Source organism: Macaca thibetana, chromosome 16, assembly GCF_024542745.1.
Source record: "Macaca thibetana thibetana isolate TM-01 chromosome 16, ASM2454274v1, whole genome shotgun sequence".
NCBI classification, from domain to species: Eukaryota; Metazoa; Chordata; class Mammalia; order Primates; family Cercopithecidae; genus Macaca; species Macaca thibetana.
Window position 1 is genome coordinate 57,046,121 of NC_065593.1, and position 24,578 is coordinate 57,070,698.

General features: G+C 54.4%; 4 protein-coding genes across 4 annotated transcripts in view; 2 read left to right on the forward strand and 2 right to left on the reverse strand.

Annotated features, from left to right (window-relative positions):
* The window catches only part of RAB40B (RAB40B, member RAS oncogene family), a 38,237-nt gene extending 33,376 nt beyond the window's left edge, over window positions 1–4,861 (forward strand). Inside the window, exons 3-6 of the mRNA XM_050763747.1 lie at window positions 1,038–1,098; window positions 2,278–2,355; window positions 3,229–3,451; window positions 3,806–4,861. Coding sequence (XP_050619704.1) covers window positions 1,038–1,098; window positions 2,278–2,355; window positions 3,229–3,451; window positions 3,806–4,077 — 634 coding nt within the window. The 3' untranslated portion in view covers window positions 4,078–4,861. The remainder of the gene's footprint in view (window positions 1–1,037; window positions 1,099–2,277; window positions 2,356–3,228; window positions 3,452–3,805) is intronic.
* The window catches only part of FN3KRP (fructosamine 3 kinase related protein), a 69,264-nt gene extending 60,699 nt beyond the window's left edge, over window positions 1–8,565 (reverse strand). Inside the window, exon 1 of the mRNA XM_050763745.1 lies at window positions 8,562–8,565. The gene's annotated coding sequence lies outside the window, so the exon portion shown is untranslated. The remainder of the gene's footprint in view (window positions 1–8,561) is intronic.
* FN3K (fructosamine 3 kinase) overlaps window positions 1–24,578 on the reverse strand; it is a 137,341-nt gene that overhangs the window by 87,580 nt on the left and 25,183 nt on the right. The gene's annotated exons all lie outside the window — the stretch shown is intronic.
* WDR45B (WD repeat domain 45B) overlaps window positions 15,566–24,578 on the forward strand; it is a 33,319-nt gene continuing 24,306 nt past the window's right edge. The window contains exons 1-2 of the mRNA XM_050763734.1: window positions 15,566–15,785; window positions 19,922–19,996. Of these exons, the coding sequence (XP_050619691.1) occupies window positions 15,719–15,785; window positions 19,922–19,996 (142 nt within the window). The 5' untranslated portion in view covers window positions 15,566–15,718. The remainder of the gene's footprint in view (window positions 15,786–19,921; window positions 19,997–24,578) is intronic.

Genomic DNA, 24,578 nt, shown 5'->3' on the forward strand with positions numbered 1-24,578 from the left:
CCATGCCGCGTCCCACCGCTCATCTGTGAGGCTGTGTCTTGTGTGTGGGGCCAGCCCCCAGCCCGCTGGGGAATCTCCCATTGACGTAGGTATGTTAATTGCACGTGCAGACTCCGGGAAACAGTGCTGGCTGTCCCAAGGCTGCCTCCTGTGGGAACTGATCCCTGGGGAGCACCCTTTCCACCCTCATTGCTTACTTTTTTTTTTTTTTGAGATGGAGTCTCGCTCTGTCGCCCAGGCTGGAGTGCAGTGGCGCGATCTCAGCTCACTGCAACCTCTGCCTCCCGGGTTCAGACAATTCTCCTGCCTCAGCCTTCTGAGTAGCTGGGACTACAGGAGCACACCACCATATCCAGCTAATTTTTGTATTTTAGTAGAGATGGGGTTTCACTATGTCGGCCAGGCCGGTCTCCAACTCCTGACCTTGGGTGATCAGCCCGCCTCGGCCTCCCAGAGCGCTGGGATTACTGGCATGAGCCACCAAGCCTGGCCTTTCATTGTTTGTTGGAGCTCCGTTGTCTTTGTGGGTCCTAGTACCTGCTGTGTGTGCCGTCATCTGAGAACTCAAGCCTGCCTTCAGCTTACTCCAGGCAGTTCCCTGTATTCCTCCCCTTTTGGGGGCACATTGGAAGGGCTGACTCCATGTGAGTTCTTACAGTTGAACTGGAAGAGCAGGAATCCCACTGGCCTCTCTCCCCCAGTGTAGACCCACACTCCTTACTGCATAGCTTTATCTCCAGATTCAACAAGTTTTTTAAAGCCTACCTTGAATGTATTTAAATATCTGAGAATTATGTTAAAACCCATCACTCTTTTTTCTAGTTTGACTTTTTAAATGACAGAGAAGAGCGTGAGCCTGGATCCCCGGGAACATGGGACAGTTTCGTTGGGGTCTCGCGCTGGCAGCGTGGTGGCCAGCTGACTGGCATGCTGACTGGCGGGTGTGCGGTGCACTTGCTGTGGCTCTGAAGTTCCAGAACCTGTTGTCAGGAAGAAGCACTTGATTTCTTTTTAATGGTCTCCAACATCTTTTCCAGGGATACTTCGGGCCAGGGAAGATTTTGTACCATATTCCGCTCGTACTCTCGGGGTGCACAGGTAACACAGCATCCCGAGCTGGGAGATCAAACTGACTTTGAATGATAACGTTTACAATGTTTAACTTACCATCCGTTAATGGATAACTGGAGGATAAGGTGGTTACGCTTATGTATAAGTTGGTACCAAGAATCTAAATACATAGAGTGATTGGTTGTTTGAGAGACTTCATCGGCATTAGGGAGTAAGCATTTATGGGAGTGTGTGTGCAGGTGTCTGCACTGTGTGTGCGTCTGTGCATGAGTGTGTGTGTGTCTGCACGTGTGTGCAGGTGCCTGCACTGTGTGTGCGTCTGTGCATGAGTGTGTGTGTGTCTGCACGTGTGTGCAGGTGCCTGCACTGTGTGTGCATCTGTGCATGAGTGTGTGTGTGTGTCTGCACAACGTGTGTGCAGGTATGTGCACTGTGTGTGCGTCTGTGCATGAGAGTGTGTGTGTGTCTGCATGTGTGTGCAGGTGCCTGCACTGTGTGTGCGTCTGTGCATGAGTGTGTGTGTGTGTCTGCACAACGTGTGTGCAGGTATGTGCACTGTGTGTGCGTCTGTGCATGAGAGTGTGTGTGTGTCTGCATGTGTGTGCAGGTGCCTGCACTGTGTGTGCGTCTGTGCATGAGTGTGTGTGTGTGTCTGCACAACGTGTGTGCAGGTATGTGCACTGTGTGTGCGTCTGTGCATGAGTGCCTGCCTGTGTGTGTAATGTGTGTGCTTGCCTCTATATGTGCATGCCTCTGCACACATGAACTGCGTGTGTGTGCACTGTGCATGCGTCTGTGCATGAGTGCCTGTGTGTGAGCTGTATGTGTATATGTGTGCCTGCCCGTACATATGCACACGCGTGCACACGTGAACTGCATGTGTATGTGCATGTGTATGCGTGCGATCCATCCAGGTGAGTGGGCCGCACTCCTCGAGAGGTGGCGATTACCGTGGTGCCCCGTGTCCTGTGTCCCTGGAGTGGCTCGTGGGTGTGAGTGCTAGTCCCCAGCTCACTGTGACATTTGAGGGTTTATCACTGAGCTTATGAAATATCGTTGGAAATGATCATTCGGGTGATAAATCAAAGTTATGTACTTTGTGTTAAAAGAAGGAAATGATTGAGTTAGTTGTATGTCTTTGCGTGCGTGGCCGCAGCTGTGCCTGCATCTGTGTTCTGTGTGCTGAGCCTGTGACCTCTCCCCCAGGGTGTGATCCTGGTCTATGACATTGCGAACCGCTGGTCTTTCGACGGCATTGATCGGTGGATTAAGGAGATCGATGAGGTACGTTGTAGAAACGCCATTGCCCAAGATCCCTGTGCGCTTGGGAGGATGTCAGGCCAGGAATTAGGGCCGTGCCCTCCAGGGCTCATGGGTACACATGGATCATGGGCCAGGACACTGGATGGGGTTCCAGCAACAAGGAGGGTGCCTCACCTCGGCACAGCACTGGATGGGGCTGGGCTCATGAGTGTAGCTACAGAGAGTCACCAAAGCTCAGGAAGCTGGTCCAGGCAAAACGAGCCTCCATGGTGTGCCTCAGCATGGGGTCAGGCCCCACAGTTTGGCCTGCTTCACTCCCTGCTGTGGTCGGGCTGGGTTGACCAGCAGTGGCCGGGGCTTGTGCCTGCTGGCACGCAGACCAGCCCACCTGGCGGCGGCGACATGGCGTGGTCAGCGCCAAGCCCACTGTGTGTCCTGGGGCTGCCGTAAGTAACGACCACAAGCCGGGGTCCCAAACGACAGAAATGCGTTCGCTCACGGTTCTGGAGGCCAGAGCCCCAAACCAAGGTGTCGGGAGGGCTGCTTCCCTACAGCCGCCGCTCCGAGCTCTCGGCAGTGCCAGCAACCCTGGGCCCCCCCGGCTTGTGGCTGCACCGCTCCAGTCTCTGCCTTTGCATCACACGGCCTCCTCCGAGTGTTCGTGTCTTCTCTTCTTCCAAGGACACCAGTCATTAGATGAGGGCCCTAATCCAGCGGGGCCGCCCCGTAACTATTTACGTCTGCAAAGACTGTCTTTCCAAACGAGGTCCCATGCTGAGGTTCTGGGTGGACATGAACTCGTGGGGGGTTCCTCACACCAGAGCACCCACTTTGCAACGACAACAAAATCTCACTCAAGTAACCCATGCTCCTCGCCTTTCTCCTGCCCGCTAGCATGCCCCCGGAGTCCCTAAGATCCTGGTGGGGAACCGCCTGCACCTGGCGTTCAAGCGGCAGGTCCCCACGGAGCAGGCCCAGGCCTACGCTGAACGCCTGGGCGTGACCTTCTTTGAGGTCAGCCCTCTGTGCAATTTCAACATCACGGAGTCGTTCACGGAGCTGGCCAGGATCGTGCTGCTGCGGCATGGGATGGACCGGCTCTGGCGGCCAAGCAAGGGTAGGCCCCGGGGCTATTCTGGGGGCCCCCTCTGCCCTCAGACGCCGAGGTGGTTCGGTGGCCCCCTGGATAAGTGTCTGCCTCCCGGGACCCGCCTCAGGGCCACTGTGTCTGTTCTCAGAGCAAGACATTTGAGAGAAGTAATCACTACAGCTTTGTCGGAAAGCTCATGAGGGAGCTCTGGGATCTGTACGTGGGCAGAGGGGATGTGGTGGCAGGGCTTGCTGCATGTACAAGCCAGGGCCATGGGTGTCCGAGCCTCGGGAAGGCAGGAGAACAGGTGTGGGCACCACCCCCATGGCCAGCCCAGGCAGGGACATCCACTAAGCAGGGTTTACCTTTTTCTCTCCCAAGTGCTGAGCCTGCAAGACCTGTGCTGCCGGGCGGTTGTGTCCTGCACGCCGGTGCACCTGGTGGACAAGCTCCCGCTCCCCATTGCCTTAAGAAGCCACCTCAAGTCCTTCTCAATGGCCAACGGCCTGAATGCCAGGATGATGCACGGCCGTTCCTACTCCCTCACCACCAGCTCCACCCACAAAAGGAGCAGCCTCCGCAAAGTGAAGCTTGTCCGCCCACCCCAGAGCCCACCCAAAAACTGCACCAGAAACAGCTGCAAAATTTCTTAAGGCAGGCACTGAAAGAACCACGGTGGAATCTCTCCCGGAGAAACCCGGTGTTACCCCTGGCAGCTGGCGGATGCATCTCAGATTCCGGTTTCTCTCGGCAAACGCTGCTTGCGAATGTGTGCGATGCCTTCCGTGTGATGGAAACACACTACACTGTCGGACTTCGAATTTCTATGTGGATGTGCATGAAGCTCTTGTTTTCGATGTGTGTTTATAAAGGGAAAATTAGTACTCTGCTCAACTCTTGGTAACATGAAATTCTGAATGTTACTTTATCATGATTGCACTGCAACTTTTTCCTTAAAATAACTGCTTTTGTAAGAATGGTGATATTGGAGTGATTAGCGTAAAATGAAGGGAATTTGAGAAGCAACGGTAGTGGGATGATTTAGAGTCATCGATATCATGAGAGGGGTCTTTTTGTAAACCTCCTTTTTAATGTCAAAGCACCAATTTATAAAACGCTGCAGATGTAGAGGTTATGTGCAACGGATCTGTCCAGTTTGTGTATGAAATGGATTTGATAAAGTTTTTGCTAGTTATTTACTACATTTTGGGATTAATAAGTGATTTATATGCATATTTTTCTGTAAATCTACATTTTTTGTACAAGATATTCTACAAGTTATGAAGCTAAGGGAAGAAAATGCCAAAGATACCTCTAGTTACGTTGAACGACGCAGTTTCAACAGGCCAAGGAAGACCTGCTTCGGTAAAAGGAATGAAGTGAAAACACTTATTTAAGAAAATGTTTCTCAACAATAAAATGTATAGTTGTTTCTCTCTTGGTAGAGTTGGTGGCCGGTTCTTTAGAATTTTGTATTTATTTATTTATTTATTTATTTTCGAGACAGAGTTTCGCTCTTGTTGCCCAGGCTGGAGTGCAATGGCATGATCTCGGCTCACCGCAACCTCTGCCTCCCAGGTTCAAGTGATTCTCCTGCCTCAGACTCCTGAGCAGCTGGGATTACAGGGGTGTGCTACCACGCCCGGCTAATTTTTGTATTTTTAGTAGAGATGAGGTTTCACCATGTTGGTCAGGCTGGTCTTGAACTCCTGACCTCAGGTGATCTGCCCGCCTCGGCCTCCCACAGTGCTGGGATTACAGGCGTGAGCCACCGCGTCCGGCCAGATTCTGTGTATTTATTACAGCCCTTTACTTCACTGCGCCACTGCCTGGTATAGACATCACATATCGGAGCTAAGAAACGACACTGGCAACAAGGCTGAATCCTTGAACTGTTGTCGCCTGTTGAGAAAGGATTCCTTTTCCAGAACAGAAGTGCAGAGGAGAGAGGGAAGAGTTCAAAGCTGACACCCAGGCGTGTGCCTGTCTGATAAACCGGAGCTGTGCTCCTGAGCCTTGGTGAGGAGCCCCCAGGGGCTGTCCGGGATTCCCCACGGAGATGCAGCCCCTATCTCCGACTGCATGCCTCAGAGCAGGGCAGAGACCTCCAGGGCCGGCCTCTTCCCTGGTCACGCTGTTGGACATTTGTCAGTGGCTGGGAGTTGCAAATGAGGGATTAAACCAAAAAAATGAAGTGAGAAAATGCCTGATGTTCCTGGTTCCTGCTGCTGGTCTGTAGATTCTGAGAAACTTAAGGGACCGGGACGGGCGCAGTGGCTCACAGCTGTAATCCCGGCACTCTAGGAGGCCAAGGCGGCCGAATCAGAGGTCAGGAGCTCAAGACCAGCCAACGTGATGAAATCCCGTCTCCAATAAAATTACAAAAATTGGCTTGGCATGGTGGCGCACGCCTGTAATCCCAACTACTCAGGAGGCTGAGGCAGGAGAATCACTTGAACCTAGGAGGCAGGGGTTGCAGTGAGCTGAGATCGCACCACTGCGCTCCAGTCTGGGTGACAAGCGATGTTCCGTCTCAGGAAAAAAAAAAAAAAGCAATGTAAGGGACCCTAGAATCAGGGGCAACGCCTCTATTCAGAGATGGTGGAACTGAGGCCCAGAGAGAAGAGAGCAGCACTGGTCCCTGCGGGTGGAGCCGGGCTTGGAGGTGTCTGGCCAACTGGGTATGGCAGCTACGGGGACAAAGTCTGTGGGGAGGCAGGGTCGTGGTCTGTGGACAGAAGGTGAACCCTGAGGGGACAGTGCCTGGGGAGGGGAGGTGGCCAGCCTCGTGCAGACACACTGCGAGGACCTCTTCATCCTTCTCTCTGCTGTGCCACAGGTGGGGGTGAGGCCGACCTCCCAGCTGCAAACACAAGGACACTGAGATGCAAGGAAAGGAGAACCCACACTGAAGAAACTCATGTTGCAGGGGCCTCTTCTCCCTCAGTTCCCGGCTCGGTGATGGTGGAGGGTAAGAAGACGGATCCTCCCGCTGCAACATCAAACCAGGCCAAACGCGTATTTTTCTCTTCCTTCCCTTTTCTTGTTTTGTAATTGACAGCTCCTCAGGAGTACCAGTAGTGTCCTAGAAGGAATAAAATAAAGTTTCCCAAGGCTTTGTGACCCAGAGCCCTTCGCAGGTGTTCACGGAACACACAGGCCGCCCGGAGGCCTTGGCCCTCCAGGCAACCACCACCAGAAGCCCCCAGAAGCGGGACAGGCAGAAGGAGCCTCCCCGAGATCTCCCAGGGGGAGCACAGCCCTGCCAAAGTATTGGTTTCGGGCAGAAGGAGCCTCCCCGAGATCTCCCAGGGGGAGCACAGCCCTGCCAAAGTATTGGTTTCAGGCAGAAGGAGCCTCCCCGAGATCTCCCAGGGGGAGCACAGCCCTGCCAAAGTATTGGTTTCGGGCAGAAGGAGCCTCCCCGAGATCTCCCAGGGGGAGCACAGCCCTGCCAAAGTATTGGTTTCGGGCAGAAGGAGCCTCCCCGAGATCTCCCAGGGGGAGCACAGCCCTGCCAAAGTATTGGTTTCGGACAGAAGGAGCCTCCCCGAGATCTCCCAGGGGGAGCACAGCCCTGCCAAAGTATTGGTTTCGGGCAGAAGGAGCCTCCCCGAGATCTCCCAGGGGGAGCACAGCCCTGCCAAAGTATTGGTTTCGGACTTCTGGCTTCCAGAGCTACGGGAAAATAAATATTTGTTATTTAAGCCACCAGGTCTGTGGCGATTTGTTATGACAGCCTCAGGAAACTCCTGCAACAAGGAAGTGAGTTACGCTCACGGCAGAAAGTGCTACAGCAAACCAAGGCAGAACAAAACCAGACAAATCCTGATACAGACTGGACTAAGTAGAAGACTGCGTGTTCGGGTGGTGAATATACAAAAAACATAAATATAAATTAAACCTTAGAGAAGCTTTGTCATGTTCTCCCGCAGCCCTCACTGCTGGCGCGATCTGTCCACACGATCCGTCCGTGGTGTAAACACCAGTTCCAGATGCTGTCCCAGGTGCTTGTGACCCTCTTTCCAAACATCAAGATTCAAAATGTATTATCCACAATGATGACTCAGTTGCCCTCTGAAAATTACTCCAGTAGAGAAGGTTCGTAGCTTGCAATTTTGATGAGGAATTTAGCCAAAATAGTGAATCTAGAAAAAAAAAAAGTCAATGACAGGCTTGATGATATTTGTTTTGACAGAGACAGACACGCTAGGTCTGCCCTTTGCTGGAGAACAGCTTCGTCAGATGTGGATTTTACAAGCAAAATGGAAGCTGCTTGTATTAGGGGGAGGTGAAGGTTTTGTTTCACCTGGGGGAGGCTGGAGGTTGGTGAGACGTCACTGTCACGGGGGCGGGACACACTTCTGTCCCGGCCTGGAGGGTGGGGCAGTGCGGGGACGTGGGGGCTGGAGGGAGCAGGAGATTCCTAGTCCGTGTACGCCGCCGTAACAAAACACCTGAGACTGGGGAATGTATAAATAATAGACATTTGTTTCTCACTTCTGAGGCTGGGAAGTGCAAGCTCAAAGCGCCAGCTGGTTTGGGTCTCGGGAGGCCCAGTCTCCGCTTCCAAGATGGTGCCCTGTGGCTGCGTCCTCACATGGCCGGAGGGGCGGAAGTCCAAAGGGAAGGGAGGCAGCTCTGCCACCTCCTGTGAGGTCCTGAATCCCGTTCTGGAGGTTCTGCCACTGCCTCAAGGCCCTGGCTCTTAATACCTTCACACTGGCAATTAAGTTCCAACACATGAATTCCGGAGGGGCTCGTTCAGACCTCAGCAGAGTCCTGTGCTCTTCTGTCCACTCCCTCCCATGTGTGCCTCGGCGACCTTCTCCCCGGCCCCCTGGGGCCCCAGCCTTTGCTCGGGGAGCCTTTCGTATATCCTCAGCTATTGAAGGGCATTGGCGAAACCTTGGATGAAACTGAGCAGAGTCTCCGCATAGGACCGTGGCAGCCACTGGGGGCCTGTAGGCAGGGGCTGGACAGCAGTGAGGGCTGGTGACAGGGAGGCCCTAGGCAGCTCCACGCACCCAGGGGTGTACGTAAGCACTGGGTGCCGTATGCTCCTCCCCGCCCTGGCGAAGGTGGGGCGCTCCCTGGGCAGAGGCTGAGCCATCTCCTATGTGAACCCTGCCCTCCACCCCCACCTGTCTCAGCTCAGGAGTGGGGCTTGCTCCCTTCCTGCTTCCATGGAATGTTCAGAGGTGCGGCCTGTTGCTTTAGATCTACAGATTCTTACACACCTTTCTTAACAAAGGCTGGCACCTGCCTTTTAAAACCACTGTCCCGTCAGGGCGTGGTGGCTCATGCCTGTAATCCTAACACTTTGGGAGGGTGAGGCAGGCAGATTGCCTGAGCTTAGGAGTTCAAGACCAGCCTGGGCAACATGGCGAAACCCCGTCTCTACTAAAAATAGAAAAAATTAGTCAGGCGTGGTGGTGCATGTCTATAGTCCCAGCTACTCGGGAGGCTGAGGCATGAAAATTGTTTGGACCTGGGAGGCGGAGGTTGCACCACTGTACTCCAGCCCGAGTGACAGAATGAGACTCCATCTCAAATAAAAATAAAACCACTGTCCCTGCCCTGCGGCTGTGCTGGACTCGAGCTGATGCTGTTTCTTCTCCTCTACTTTCCCATGATGACACAAACCCTGCTGGAGCACAGAGGCCCTGAGCCACTGTGGAGAGGGAGACGGACGCACAAAGGAGGGATTCCAAGCTCCACCTGGTCTCCAAGCAGTTCTGTCGCTCCAGCCTTCACCCTCCTCTAGGTGAGGTGACCGGGTGCTTCCCAGCAGCCCAGAGGTGCCGTCAGGGCTGTTAGCCAGAGGCCGCCGTGAACGCCCGACTTGCTGCAGCACGGAGCCCCCCACCATCGACGGTGCTGGGGAGTCGGGGAGGACGGGCGCGACTTGGGCAGCTTCGTGGAGGTTTTGGGGAACATTCACGGCAACTGCTGCACTCTGTTCGATGCTGTCAGGAAGCAGGGGTGACTCTGAGACTTACTATCTCAGTTCTTACCTAGAAGGTGAGAAAAACGGAGCAAGGTGCAAGGTGTCATTGGTAGAAAGTGGCAGTCACTCACATCCAGCAGGATGCGGAGTGTTGGTCGTCTGGGGGAGGTGGGCACTGCTCCCGCCTGTGTGCAGAGGGGACCCTGCTCTTGTCCTGTCCCCTCAGTCACAGGGCGGCCTCGTCTGTGGGGCCGTCAAGTCCAACAGGAGCCTTCCAGTGCCTCGCTGTGCGTGCTCAGGGGCTGCCTCGATCTTTCTTGGTGCCTTTTGAGGTGACAGGAAGATAGCCGTGTAGGCCACGGTGAGAGGCAGGCATACCAGTCTCAGTGCCTTTAACCGGGCAGACGCTGACCTTCCAGTTCAGCTGGAGGAAGACTCCGTGTGTTACTCAAAGCCAATCACCACCCTCTGCTGGTTTCTTGATTCGTCTGCCTTGCATGTTTTTCTTTTTTTCTTTCAGAGACAGGGTTTCACTGTTGCTCAGGCTGGAGTGCAGCGGCGCAATCTTGGCTCACTGCAGCCTTGCTTCCTGGGCTCAGTGGTCCTCCCACCTCGCCCTCCGGAGTAGCTGACTGCAGGTGTGCACCACCACACCTGCCTTTTTTTTTTTTTTTCAGCGACAGGGTCTTCATAGGTTGCCCAGGCTGGTCTCGAACTCCTGGGCTCAAGTGATCCTCCCAAAGTGCTGGGATTACAGGCACGAGCCACCGTGCCCAGGCTGAAATCTTAGCATTGCTCCACGTTCCACTACAGTTGGGGGTGAGGGTGATGGGCTTCTTAAAAGGCCCTCTAATGGTTCCATCTGTGAAATGGATCCTACATGTAACAGTTCACGTGGGTCCATCTGAATGAACAGAACTGTTACGACTATCAACGCACAGCAGCTGAAGCGGAAGGAGTAGAGTCTTACCTGCCAAGCCCTTGGAGTGGGTTTTAAGGTCTGTTACTGTTGTTGTAATAAACTCCCACAGCCCGGGGGCCTGAAACAACGGAAGTGTGTTCCGTTCACTGTTCTGGAGTCCACGTCCAAAATCAGCATCACTGGGCTGAGATCAAGGTGTGGCTCCCTCTGGAGGCTCCGGGAGGGTCCTCCCAGCCTCTTCCAGCTTCAGGGGGCCCCAGGCACTCCTTGGCTTGTGGCCACATCACTGCAGTCTCCGTCTCTGTCCCCACATGGTGTTTTCTGTTGGTCAATCCTTCCTCTGCCTGAAGAAGTGTGCGATGGCACTTGGGGACGTCCATACAATTCGGGACAGTCTTCCTGTCTCAGGGCCTCTCACTTTATCATATCTGCAGAGACCCTTTTTCCAAAATAAGGGAATACCTTCTTTACGTATTTATTAATTTTTTTTTGAGATGGAGTCTCTCTCTCGCCGACGCTGGAGTGCAATGGCCCGATCTTGGCTCACTGCAACCTCGGCCTTCCGGGTTCAAGCAATTCTCCTGCCTCAGCCTCCCAAGTAGCTGGGATTACAGGCGTCTGTCTGCCACCACACCTGGCTCATTTTTGTATTTTTAGTAGAGACAGGTTTTTGCCATGTTGGCCAGGATGGTCTTGAACTCCTGACCTCATGATCCACCCACCTCAACCTCCCAAAGGGCTGGGATGACAGGCGTGAGTCACCACGCCCGGCCAGGAATAACACATTGAAAGGTTCCAGAGATGACAACCTGGTATCTTTGAGGGCCATTCTGCAGTCTAATACAAACTATCACAAAGTAACACAAAGTTAGAGACTTAAAGGAACACACATTTATTCTCTTACAGTTCTGGAGGAAGAGGCTAAAATAAAGGTGTCTGTAGGGCCGGTTCCTTCTGGAATCTCCAGGGAGAGTCAATCCCTGGCCTCCTGAGCCTCTAGGCAGCGGCATTCCCGGGCTTCCGGCTGCATCCCTCCAGTCTACCCCTGTGGTCACACTACAGCCTTCTCTCTCAGCGACCGCCTTCCCTCTTTCCCGTGAGGACCCTCGTGATCCCGCCTGGATCATCCAGGTCTCTCTCAGCGACCGCCTTCCCTCTTTCCTGTGAGGACCCTCGAGGATCATCCCGGTTAACCTCCCCATCTCAAGGTCCTTAAGGTAGTCACATCTGCAAAGTCCCCGCTGCCATGTATAAAAGCAACACATGCACAAGCTCTGAGCACGGGGATGGGGGTGTCATTGGCGGCTGTTCTTCAGAGTCAACCACACGCCCTTCCCCTGTTGCAGATTCTTTTTTTGTTGTTGTTGAGACAGAGTCTCACTCTTGTCACCCAGGCTGGAGTGCAGTGGTGCGAGCTCAGCTCACTGCAGCCTCTACCTCCCAGGTTCAAGCGATTCTCCTGGCTCAGCCTCCTGAGTAACTGCGACTACAGGCGCCTGCTACCACGCCCAGCTAATTTTTGTATTTTTAGAAGAGATGGGTTTTCACCATGCTGGCCAGGCTGGTCTCAAACTGCTGACCTCAAGCAGTCTGCCCACCTTGGCCTCCCAAAGTGCTGGGATTACAGGCGTGAGCCACTGCGCCCAGCCTATTGTAGATTCTTCTCTTGCCCCCAGGAGTGACCATCATCTCCAATTCTGTGCAAACCACCATCCTCCTGGTTTTCTTTATATGTTTGTGTGTGTCCAAATATGTTGTATCTTTAAACAATACATCGTTAAGCCAGGCACAGCGGCTCATGCCTGTAATCCCAGCACTTTGGGAGGCTGAGGCGGACATATCCTTTGCCTAGGAGTTCAAGACCAGCCTGGGCAACATGATGAAACCCTGTCTCTACTAAAAATATAAAAACTTAAGCTGGCATGGTGGTGTGTAGCTGTAGTTCCAGCTACTCAGGAGGCCGAGGTGGTAGGATCACCGGAGCCCAGGAGATAAATGTATGTATGTAACTTCTATTCTCTCCACCCCAAGAGGTGCGACTGCTTTCTGCCTGCCTTGCAGACAGGTGGGCAAGATGAGGCATGTCCCTCACTCCGAGTCACACTTCAGGTCTTCCACGTGGAGACCCCTGAGCTATCAGTGGACGGCGGGATTCCTGGAGCTGCTGGAACAGAGCCCCAGACGCTGGTGGCTTGGACAACAGCCTGTCTTCCTTCCCAGGCTCGAAGGCTCTGGGGAAGAACGCTTCATGCCTCTCCCAGCTCCTGGAGGCTGCCCGCGATTCTGACTTAGGGCTGAGCACTCCAGTCCCACTGGCTGCCAGCGGCGGCCTTCCCCTGTATCTCCTCCCTTCCTGTCTCTTCCAAAGGTGCCAGTCTTCAGCTTTAAGGCACACCCCAAATCCACGATGATCTTATCTTGAGATCCTTAATTACTTCTGCAATGATTCTGTATCTAAAGCAGCCCCTATTCTCAGGTTCTGGGTGGACCTATCTTTTTTTTTTGGCTTTTGGTTGGTTGGTTGTTTGTTTTTAGACAGAGTCTTGCTGTATTGCCCAGCCTGGAGTGTAGTGGCACAATCTCAGTTCAGTGCAGCCTCAGCCTCAACCTCCTAGGCTCAAGCCATCCTCCCCACTCAGCCCCCCAGGACACATCTTTTTTTTTTTTTTTTTTTTTTGAGACGGAGTCTCGCGCTGTCACCCAGGCTGGAGTGCAGTGGCCGGATCTCAGCTCACTGCAAGCTCCGCCTCCCGGGTTCACGCCATTCTCCTGCCTCAGCCTCCAGAGTAGCTGGGACTACAGGCGTCCGCCACCTCACCCGGCTAGTTTTTTGTATTTTTTTTTTAGTAGAGACGGGGTTTCACCATGTTAACCAGGATGGTCTCGATCTCCTGACCTCGTGATCCGCCCGTCTCGGCCTCCCAAAGTGCTGGGATTACAGGCTTGAGCCACCGCGCCCGGCCCCCAGGACACATCTTTTGAGGGCCACCATTCAACCCACCGTGGTAGGCAAGGCTGCTTTGAGTTTCCCGGTTAGGATACAACCAGCGCTGTGTGTGGATGTCCACACATGCCCTCGCCCCTGGCCTGTATAGCTACCGGGAGACTGAGTAAAATGTGGACTGAAGGAGGCCCCAAGGGTGGCAAGCAGGGAAATGAAGGGAAATGCCCCTTACCCACGCCTCTCTCCTTTCCCCATGTGACACTTCTCACAGCAGGTACCAGTATGTGTGCATGGAAGAGAACCCAGTGCCCTCCAGGGAAGAGGGTGCTGGGCCCCTGGACTGCACTTAAGTCTCGCCCCAGCTCTGTGATTTGGACCTGGGCCCCTGAGCCCTAGTCACAACCTGGGCAGCCCAACTCACTCTGCCATCTCGAGGCTCCTGGTCACTCTCAGGGAGGAGCCCCTCTTGTGGGGGAATCGAGGTGTTTGATGCCCACGACGCAAAGACGGCCTGGCCCAAGTGGGCCAGTGATCTGAGCTTACAGTCCAGCTCCTTCCTCCCCATGGCTGAGAGGTCAGCACCAGCTCAGGCAAGTGGCGAGGGTGGGATGAGGATGACAGACGGGTGGAGGCAGGTGGCTGTGAGGGGACAGTGTCAGAACCTCCTAGGAGATCAGGTGTGCTGCAGGGAACAGGGAGAGCCCAGGAGGGGACAGGAGGGTGAGGAGGGGGAGTGGAGAGGACTCCCTGGGCAGGAGAAACGAGGGTCAGCACTCAGGCCTCCACGGCCATCCACTGCGTGAGCCTACCCCGGGGACAAAGCTCCGTGACCAGGACGCCCTCAGCAGCCTGACCCTAAGAGTGGAGGAGAACTGCGTCCTGTGAGCAACGTGACCTGAGGGCCCGGAGTCCTGCGGGGGCTGTGCTGTGTGAGGGCCACCTGTCCTTTAGGTGGAGTCCTAAAGGGCTGTGTCCTCTATGGGCTGTGTGTCCTAGGGGGCCCCTATGTCCGGGGGTGGGGACTCTGTGACCTGGAGGGGGCCTCTGCCTTGGGGGAGGCACATGTCCTTGGGGGCGCTTCTGTGTCCTGGGAGGCCTCTGTGTCTTGGGGGTCTGCGTGTCTTGGGGGGGTTCTGTGTCCTGGGGATCTGCGTGTCCTGGGAGGCCTCTGTGTCCTGGGGGTCTGCGTGTCTTGGGGGGCTCTGTGTCCTGGGGGTCTGCGTGTCTTGGGGGTCTGCGTGTCTTTGGGGGCTCTGTGTCCTGGGGGTCTGCGTGTCTTGGGGGGCTGTGTCCTGGGGGTCCTGTGTCCTGGGGGTCTGCGTGTCTTGGGGGGCTCTGTGTCCTGGGGAGGCCTCTGTGTCCTGGGGGTCTGCGTGTCTTGGGGGGGCTCTGTGTCCTGGGGGTCTGCGTGTCTTGGGGGGCTCTGTGTCCTGGGGAGGCTGTGTGTTTCCCAGGGGGCTGTGAGTCCTGGGAGGCCCCTGTGTCTTCTGGGCAATGTGACCTGAGGGCCTGGAGTCCTGCGGGGGCTGTGCTGTGTGAGGACCACCTGTCCTTTCGGTGGGGTCCTAAGGGTTGTGTCCTCTATGGGCTGTGTGTCCTGGGGGGGGGCTGCGTGTCCTGGGAAGGTCTCTGTCCTGGCGGTCTGTGTGTCCTGAAGGGGGGCCCTAGTATTGTGGCGCTTCTGCACTTGCCTCTCCTGAGGGATGATGCACCCGGCCTCAGTTTGGGTCAGCCTCCCTCACCGGCTCTCCCTCCTTCCTCTGACCGTCAGGTGTCGGTGCCAACCCCTCAAGGGGCCATCCTCCGTCCCACGGCGACCCCGCGCATGACAAGGCCAGACCCTCCCTCGAACGTGCTCGATGCTCCCGCCCCGCCCCTCCCCGCCCCTCCTCGTCCCGCCCCTCCCCGCCCCTCCCCGCCCCTCCCCTCCCGCCCCGCCCCCTCCCGCGCCTCCCGCCCCGCCCCTCCTCGCCCCGCCCCTCCCCGCCCGCCTCGCCCCACCTCGCCCCGCCCGCCTCGCCCCTCCTCGCCCCGCCCAGTCCCTCCCGGCCTCGCCTCTCCCCGCCGCTCCCCGCCTCGCCCCGTCCCGCCCCTCCCCGCCTCGCCCCTCCCCGCCTCGCCCCGCCCCGCCCCTCCCCGCCCCGCCCCGCCCCTCCCCTCCCCGCCCCGCCCTCCCCGCCCCGCCCCTCCCCCCCGCCCGGCCTTGCCTCGCCTCGCTTTGGTTAGATGCGCTCGGCGCTCCATAGGCTCCCTGGGGGGCGCGCGTGCACGCACGGACGTCCAGCACGCACGCACATCCAGGACGCACGCACGTCCAGCACGCACGCACGTCCAGCACGCACGCACGTCCAGCACGCACGCACGCACGTCCGGCACTTCCGGCCGCGGCGGCCTCAGCGCCGGCCAGAGGGGACCAGACCGCCGGCCCCGGCGAGCGGCATGCGGCGCTGAGGAGCGGCGGCCCAGCATCGCGGAGCCATGAACCTCCTGCCGTGTAACCCTCACGGCAACGGGCTGCTCTACGCCGGCTTCAACCAGGACCACGGTGAGGAGGCGCGAGGCGCGGCCCTGTCGCCCTGCCTGCCCGGGCCTTCCCGCAGCCCGGGGTCCCCGACTCTCCGGCCTCTCCCGGGCGCCCCTTTCCGGCCAGGCTTTCCCACCCGGGACCCCAGCCCCGCCCGAGCTCCCCTCCGAAGTCCCCGGCTCCGGCCCTCGCCGCCGCTCCCAGCCTCAGCCGGGGTCCGGACCAGGCCCGAACCGGCTCCCACCCTCCCGGCCTTTCGTCCCCCGCTCACCCCCGGGTTGTGGCCGCTCCCGGCCGGCGGTCCCGGGCCGAGGTCGAGGTTGGTGGGAGACGGCGCAGAACCCCGGCCTCCTGCGCGGCCGCCCCTCCGCGCGCGCCACGCCCACTCGGGTCCCCTGGCTCCCTGCGGGCTCCCTGGTTATCGGGATTTTCCGCGCAGCGTGATTGACGCGCTGCGCGGAACCCCGTTTTGCCCCCTGCTCCTTTCAGGGTGTTTAGCAGGTAGCCCGTGGCTGAGCCGAATCCGCTTGGGTTCACTGGAGCCGCGGAGTCGGCGCCCCTGACGCCTCTGGTGGCGAGTGGCGCGGGTGGGGTGCGGGTCCCCCCTCTCCCGTCAGTTTCAGTCGGAAACTCACTCTCCCCGCCCCCACTCCCCGGGATTTTTCCTCGTGTTTGGTGGAATAAAATGACTTAAGGGAGGCCCGAGGGAAATCCTACTTCTTTTCCCATGTCGGAATCCAGGTGTAAGCACTGGATGATTTAAAGCGCCCAGGGAAGGTGACCTCCTTCCCCGCAGGTGCTTCAGAGCGGCGCGGTCGGGTTCCCGCGGGAGGCGGGCGGGACCTGGATTCGGATGGTTGCCTCCCCCCCTCCCATTTGAAGGGCGCACTTCCCAAAGGTCATGATGGGGAAGAAAAGGACCGTTATTCCGAGACAGACTTCTGCGAGCCTTTACGTGTTGGTTTTGGAAGTTTTGTCTTTGAAGAGAATCCAGGCAGGTGCTGTATGATCCCGTATTTGTGAAGACAATTTTATTTATTTATTTATTTTATTTTGAGGCGGAGTCTAACTCTGTCGCCCAGGCTGGTGCGATCTGGACTCACTGCAACCTCCTCCCGGGTTCAAGCGATTCTCCTGCCTCAGGCTGCGGATTAGCTGGGATTACAGGCGCCCACCACCACGCCCGGCTAATTTTTGTATTTTTAGTAGAGACGGGGTTTCACCACGTTGGCCAGGCTGGTCTCCAACTCCTGACCTCAGATGATCCCCCCGCCTGGGCCTCCCAAAGTGCTGGGATTACAGGCGTGAGCCACCGCACCCAGCTGGATTACAGGTACTTAAAAGAACTCGTCAGTGATTCTGATGCCCTGGGGCCAATCAGGCTTCCTGGGCGCTGCCAGCTTCCCCAGGGTTGTGTGCTGGGGTTTCTCTGGGAAGAAAGTTTTGCTGAGATGGCAAGGGAGATGCCCAGCTTCCTCAGAGGGTGGTTTCCAACCATCTGGTGTTTGTAATGCCTTCTTTTTACTGAAGTGTGCTATACCTGTAGAAGGGTGGATAGATCGTAAGTGTTCAAGTGATGAATTTTCCAAACTGAACACAGGTGTCACTAACAATTAAGAAATTGAACATACCTGGCAACCCTTGATTCCAATAAATGCTCCCTACCTGACTTGTGACGTCATAGATTAGTTTTGCCTACTTCTGTACTTTATTTTTGTACTTTTTTTTGTTTCTAGCTTTTTTTTTTTTTTTTTTTTGAGACGGAGTTTCACTCTTGTTGCCGAGACTGGAGTGCAATGGCTCGATCTAGGCTCACAGCAAACTCTGCTTCCCAGGTTCAAGCAATTCTCCTGCCTCAGCCTCCCAAGTAGCTGGGATTACAGGTGCGCACCACCACGCCTGGCTAATTTTGTATTTTTAGTAGAGATGGGGTTTCTCCATGTTGAGGCTGGTCTCGGAACTCCTGACCTCAGGTGATCCGCCCACCTCAGCCTCCCAAAGTGCTGGGATTACAGGCATGAGCCACCGTGCCCGGCCGTTTTGTAGCTTTCTTACTCAACATCATGTTTGTGATTTTTTTTTTCTTCTGTATTGTTGAGTATAGTTGTAGATCTTTTTTTTTGTCTTTTCCGAGACAGAGTCTTGTTCCCACCCAGACTGGAGTGCTGTGGTGTGATCTCTGCTCACTGCAACCTCCGTCTCCTGGGATCAAGTGATTCTCCTGCCTCAGGCTCCCAAGTAGCTGGGATTACAGGCGCCCGCCACCGTTCCCAGCTAATTTTTGTATTTTGAGTAGAGACAGGGTTTCACTGTGTTAGCCAGGCTGGTCACGAACTCCTGACCCCGTGATCTGCCCACCTTGGCCGCCGAAAGTGCTGGGATTACAGATGTGAGCCACCATGCCCAACCATATCATTCTTGATGTACAGTATTCCTTTGTGCAGACATACAACAATTCATATATCCATTCTACCATGGTTGGGCATTTGGGTACTTTCCGGTTTTTGGCTATCATAAGCATAATATGAGTAGTAAGAATAATGATTATTCTAGAACATGTCTTTCAGAGAGCATATGTTCACATTTCCACAAGGCATATACTCCTATATACCTAGAAGTAGAATTGACAGTATAGTAGATAGTACAAATAGTTTTCCAAAGTGGTTGTACCACTTTGCCCTCAAATGGCAGGTCTGAGAGTTCCCAAGGCTCTACACCCAGCTCACATTTGGTGTTTTCTCTTTATTTTTGGTCATTTTGGTGGCTGTGTAAATCTCTCTGTGTTGTTTATTTGCATTTTCCTGACTTCGTGTTTCTTGACCATTTGGATATCCTCTTGTGACATATCTAAGTCTTTTGCCCATTTTTCTATTGAGGACTTTGCCTTTTTCCTGTGGATTTCTAGGAGGTGGTTTGGGTATTTCTATTTTTATTTTTTTTTTGAGACAGAGTCTTGTTGTGTTGCCCAGGTTGGAGCGCAATGGCGTGATCTCAGCTCACTGCAACCTCCCCCTCCCAGGTTCAAGCGATTCTCCTGTCTCAGCCTCCCGAGTAGCTGGGATTACAGGCGCCCACCACCAAGACTGGCTAATTTTTTGGTATTTTTAGTCGAGATGGGGTTTCATCATGTTGGTCAGGCTGGTCTCGAACTCCTGACCTCAGGTGATCCACCTGCCTTGGCCTCCCAAAGTGCTGGGATTACAGGCACATGCCACCATGCCTGGCTAATTTTTGTATTTTTAGTGGGTTTCACCATGTTGGCCAGGGTGGTCTGGAACTCCTGACCTCAGGTGATCTGCCCACCTCGGCCTCCCAAAGTGCTGGGATTACAGGCGTGAGCCGCCACGCCCGGCCTGTTTTGTTTTGTTTTTTTGAGCTGGGATTGCAGGCGTGAGCCGCTGCACCCGGCCTCGAATGGGAATTTTAAGAGGCCTTTGCATTGGTCTTTCACACCCACTTGTGCAGTCATTGCAAGGAACCAGACTTCGCGACATTTCATGTGAAAAATAATTGGGCAGTTTGTTTTTTTTCTCTTTCCCGCCACAGCTTCGTAGAGCCAACAGTTGGACATGGCATTTCAGGAGACGGATGCAGTCCTTGGGTCATACACAAGCATTAACACACTGTCATCTTCGCACTTAAGCGCTTTGTTCAGTTTCTAACGGTGCCGTTCGCTTGTGTGGCTGGTGTGTGGCTTGGAGACAGTGACCAGGATGAGTGACCTGGGTAACTCACTGAGACTCTGACAGGGTTTTAAGGAGTGAGGATGATTTATAGGTGGGACAAAGTCACGGGAGACCACCCTGTAAATGGGAAAGAGCATCCTTGCCTCACCTTCCCGGTTCCTGGATCTAGGACTACCTCTTGTCTCCCAGCACCCTGCCCTCCCCTCACCCGGTGTCCACAGTGGGTGGGATTGTCTGCTTGGTGGGTTTCCTCTAGAGGTGTCCTTTGAGGTGAACAACTCCAAGACTCCTTTGCTAAAGGACAAACAAAATGTCCCTCATGAATGTGCTTGTCAGTAACATTTCTGCAAGGAAAGGAGTTGTGACTTAGCACCTGTGGTGCCTGTGTGGTTTCAGCATCTGCAGGAGTTCGCAGTAGTTGCCGTTTCTCCAGACCTGGGGATTAATGTCTGTCTTACACTTCTGCTTTAGGATGCTTTGCGTGTGGGATGGAAAATGGATTCCGAGTCTATAACACTGACCCACTGAAAGAAAAAGAGAAACAAGGTAAGAATTAACGGACATTTCCTGGTTTCTCCCTTTTCCAACCCTCAGAGTCTAAATTTAACCTTGCAGGTGGAGCAGGGAGGGGATGGCTGTTTCTGAGAAGTGGGTAGGGTTCATGGCCCCTCGCCAACTTGGAGGGAGCTGTCCTCTTTCTTCTGTTGAGCTTCTACAGGTGCTGAGGGATCCAGGAGTGTGCTGAGCAGGTTTGTTCACTGGCCTGATTTCTCTAGTGAACTCTAGATCAGCGTGAACTTCTCGTGCCTTTTCCCTGTCACATCAGGGATTTTTGGCAGCAGAAACCTCTTTTCAAATAAAATCTCACCTGTAACCCTGGGATGTAAAACAGTAAGTGGTCCTTTATGTCTGGGAGTTTATTTTGTAACTCAGGGTGCATTTCCTCAGGCTGCATCCACAGTGTGTACATTTGAGTCCTGGTTACGCCCTTTACCAGGTTGCTGTGCAACCTTGGGCAAATTTCTCAGCCTCCTTGCACCTCTTCCCACCCCCCCTTTCTGAGACAGAGTCTCGCTGTGTCGCCCAGGCTGGAGTGCAGTGGCATGATCTTGGCTCATTGCAACCTCCGCTTCCCGGAGCGATTTTCCTGTCTCAGGCACACGCCACCACGCCCGGCTAATTTTTGTATTTTTAGTAGAGATAGGGTTTCCCCATGTTGGCCAGGCTGGTCTTAAACTTCTGACCTCATGATCTGTGCACCTTGGCCTCCCAGAGTGCTGGGATAACGGGTGTGAGCCTCCCTGCCCGGCTACCTCTCTTTATATGTGAAATAAGGTTGATAACAATGACTGCCTCATGGAGCTATTGTGAAAATGAGTCGGAGTGCGTCAGACACACAGATCAATGCCTGCACACACGTTAGGTGCTGTGGAGTGTGTGATGCCACCATCATCATCAGGAGTAGCACCCGCATTACTCTCAGAGGAAGTCAGTGGAATTAGCCAGTGTTACAGGTGAAGTTGGTGGCTTTTCATGCATCTAATTTATAGTTACTTTGTTTCACTTGGAACAGTAAATTGGGACAGTTCTGCTTTATGCAGATAAGTAGTTGCAAAATGTTTTAAAACAGCTTGACTTGCAAATCTCAGGATACTTTTTACTAAATTGACCCAGAAGCTTACAGAAGAGTTGCAGGCATTGGTGTCCAAGTTGAATCATTAGCAGCTGTGTGGGAAAACCCCCAACCATGTTTCCTCTCCGCTCTTAACACCATGACAGATGTCAGCACAGAAGAAGACTTCTGTGACTGAATGTGGGGCTGACACCATCTACCTAGAGACAGAGTGAGATCCCACAGGCCGAGGGCTCGGTCCCCAAGACTGCCCCAGCCCCACCGTGCTTGAGTCTGGGCCTTCTAACCTTCAGACAGAAACGCTGCTGCTGATGTGATGGGCACAGCTCAGCGGGGACGCTTGGTTGCCTGCTGCTCGCTTCCTGCTGCGCAGCCTGGTTCCTGACAGACCACCACTGCCCAGGGCTGCGGACCGCCGTAAAGGACACTGCCAAGAACACAGATGAGGGCAAGCGCAGGACAGGGTGTGGGGGATGGGCCGTGGAGTTTCCAAGCCCTCCCTGGGCGGCCGCCCTCCAGGACCTTCTGTGTGCTCAGCTGACCGCTTGGATTTTTATGTGTTTTATTTTTTTACTTCAAAATTCATTTTTCTTTGATTTTTTTCTCTTTTTTTCCACATGTGTTACAAAAAATACCTTTTGGAGATATATATATATATATATATATTTTTTTTTACTTTGTTTCTTTTTTTTTTTTTTTTTTTTTTTTTTTTGATGTCTTGCTCTGTCGCCCAGGCTGGAGTGCAGTGGTGTGATCTCGGCTCACTGCACACTCCGCCTCCAGGGTTCAGGCCTTTCTCCTGCCTCAGCTTTCTGGGTAGCTGGGACTACAGGCGCCCGCCACCACACCCGGCTATTTTTTTTTGTATTTTTGGTAGAGATGGGGTTTCACTGTGTTAGCCAGAATGGTCTTGATCTCCTGACCTTGTGATCCGCCCACCTCGGCCTCCCAAAGTGCTGGGATTACAGGCGTGAGCCACCGCACCCCGGCCACCTCTTGGATTTTTTTTTTTTTTTTGAGACGGAATCTTGCTCTGTCGCCCAGGCTGGAGTGCAGTGGCGTGATCTCAGCTCACTGCAAGCTCCGCCTTCCGGGTTCACGCCATCCTCCTGCCTCAGCCTCCTGAGTAGCTGGGACTACAGGCGCCCGCCACCTCGCCCGGCTAGTTTTTTGTATTTTTTAGTAGAGACGGGGTTTCACCGTGTTAGCCAGGATGGTCTCGATCTCCTGACCTCGTGATCCACCCGTCTCGGCCTCCCAAAGTGCTGGGATTACAGGCTTGAGCCACTGCGCCTGGCCGGATTTTTAAGGAAGCTTCATAGTATCTGCATTCCTTCTCCCAGTGTGTAGGGTGGGACCCTCTCTACGGAGGGTCTTCAGACCTGCAATCAGATGGAGAAGGTTTGAGTTCTGCCTTAGCAGGCGACAGGAGGGCAGGAGAGAGATTCTCGTTCCTGAGGCCTGACACACCCAACATTATAACAAAAGACTAGCAGGGTCTGGGTGTTAGGAGCCAGGAACCGCCGGTGAAAGCCTGTCTGTGTCTCACAACACCACAACAGCGTATTAGCAACTGCTTCCTAATTAATGAAGTATTTACAGTAAGTTCAACATTTCTTATAAAAATGAATGTGACGGCCCCATATGGTGACTCACGCCTGTAATCCCAGCACTTTGGGAGGCTGAGGTGGGCAGATTGCCTGAGCTCAGGAGTTCGAGACTAGCCTGGGCAACACGGTGAAGCCCTGTCTCTACTGCAAATACAAAAAGTTAGCCAGGCGTGGTGACGCGTGCCTGTAATCCAAATTACTGGGGAGGTTGAGGCACGAGAATCACTTAAACCCGGGAGACCGAGGTTGCAGTGAGCCGAGATTGCGCCACTGTACTCCATCCTGGGCGACAGAGCAAGACTCCATCTCCAAAAAAAAAAAAAAAGTTAAGAAACATCTGAAACTTCTAAATTCCAGAAAAGTATACCATTGTCATGGTTTAGTGCGTCATTCACGTACCCAGTCCTGTGCGTCTGCTGGCTCGGCTGTGTCTGGGGCAGGCTGTCCCTGAGCTTAGCATGCAGTCAGTTCTCACACGTGTGTGTGTGTGGTGTGCTCCCGTTTCCAGATTATGTGAGTAGATACGCCCTAATGTGAGATGGATACGGTAGGGCCACACTGTCTTTTTCATGGCACATTTAAACAGTTTGTCTCTGCACTTAGACTCACCTGCTGCTCTGCGTCTGGCAGCTTACAGTTTAACAGTGGAGAGCAGGCCGGGCGCGGCGGCTCACGCCTCTAATCCCAGCACTTTGGGAGGCCGAGGTGGGCAGATCACGAGGTCAGGAGATCGAGACCATCCTGGCCCACATGGTGAAACCCCATCTCTACTGAAAATACAAAAATTAGCTGGGCGTGGTGGTGCGTGCCTGTAATCTCAGCTACTCAGGAGGCTGAGGCAGGAGAATTACTGAACCAGGGAGTCGGAGGTTGCAGTGAGCCAAGATCTTGCCACTGCACTGCAGCCGGGTGACAGAGCGAGATTCCGCCTCAAAACACACACACACACACACACACACACACACACACCCCCCAGTGAAGAGCAGCAGCAGACTTGCCCTTGTTCCTTTTTATTGTAGTACTTGGCTTTCCTGAGTGGTGGGGAAGGAAGCCTGCGTTGCAGTGTGTCCTGGATCTGGGCTTGTGCATGGTTCTCTGCAGCGTGACTGTGGCATTGAATAAGGAGCCTGTGGGCTCTGAGCAGGACGCCTCTTCCAGATACACCTTCTGCCACTTGGCAGGAACAGGAAGCTGGTAGTTCAGGGAAGCCGCCTTGGGGATCCCTGCTCCTTCAGTCTTGGGGGGCAGCGTTCTCCCACCCTGCTCCACGACATAGGTCCTGCATCCATTGTACACACAGGTTTGTTCTTTCCAGAGATGGGCTGGCTGTTCTACTCTAGGAGGCCCCTGGACCCCAGGGAAGCAGCCCAGAGTGGAGAACGCAGCTTGTCACGGTCCTCATAGTGGTGCTGTGAGATCACAGCTCAGGACTCGGATTCAGACATACCATACACGGCCGAGAGTCTACTGCCAAAAACGTTCACTGGTCATGGGAACAAATAGCAGTGTTTCAAGAACGATACTTGAAGTATCCAGTGGTTGTAGAAATGTAAGAGTGTGTGGAATAAGTCAGCTCCACTCGTCACTTAAAAACACAGCTCTCCCGTATTACAAAGCTGAATAGAACCTGGGTAACTGGGGCCCGGCCCGGCCCGTGAGCTTGCTGGGTCTGCACGGTGGACAGAGGTGTTCCCAGGCATTCCGCTGTCTTCAGTGCGGCCTGCGTATGCCATGTTCAGACACCCCTTTCCCCATTGTCTTTGATTAGTTTCTTGTCTTTGGCAGCAGGCTCTGTTGGGAGAGTCTGGGCCTGTGGAGGTGAGGTGTAATTACATATTTTGGTTTTCATCCTGGCTGGTAACTCCCACAGCCCTGGTTAGTCTTT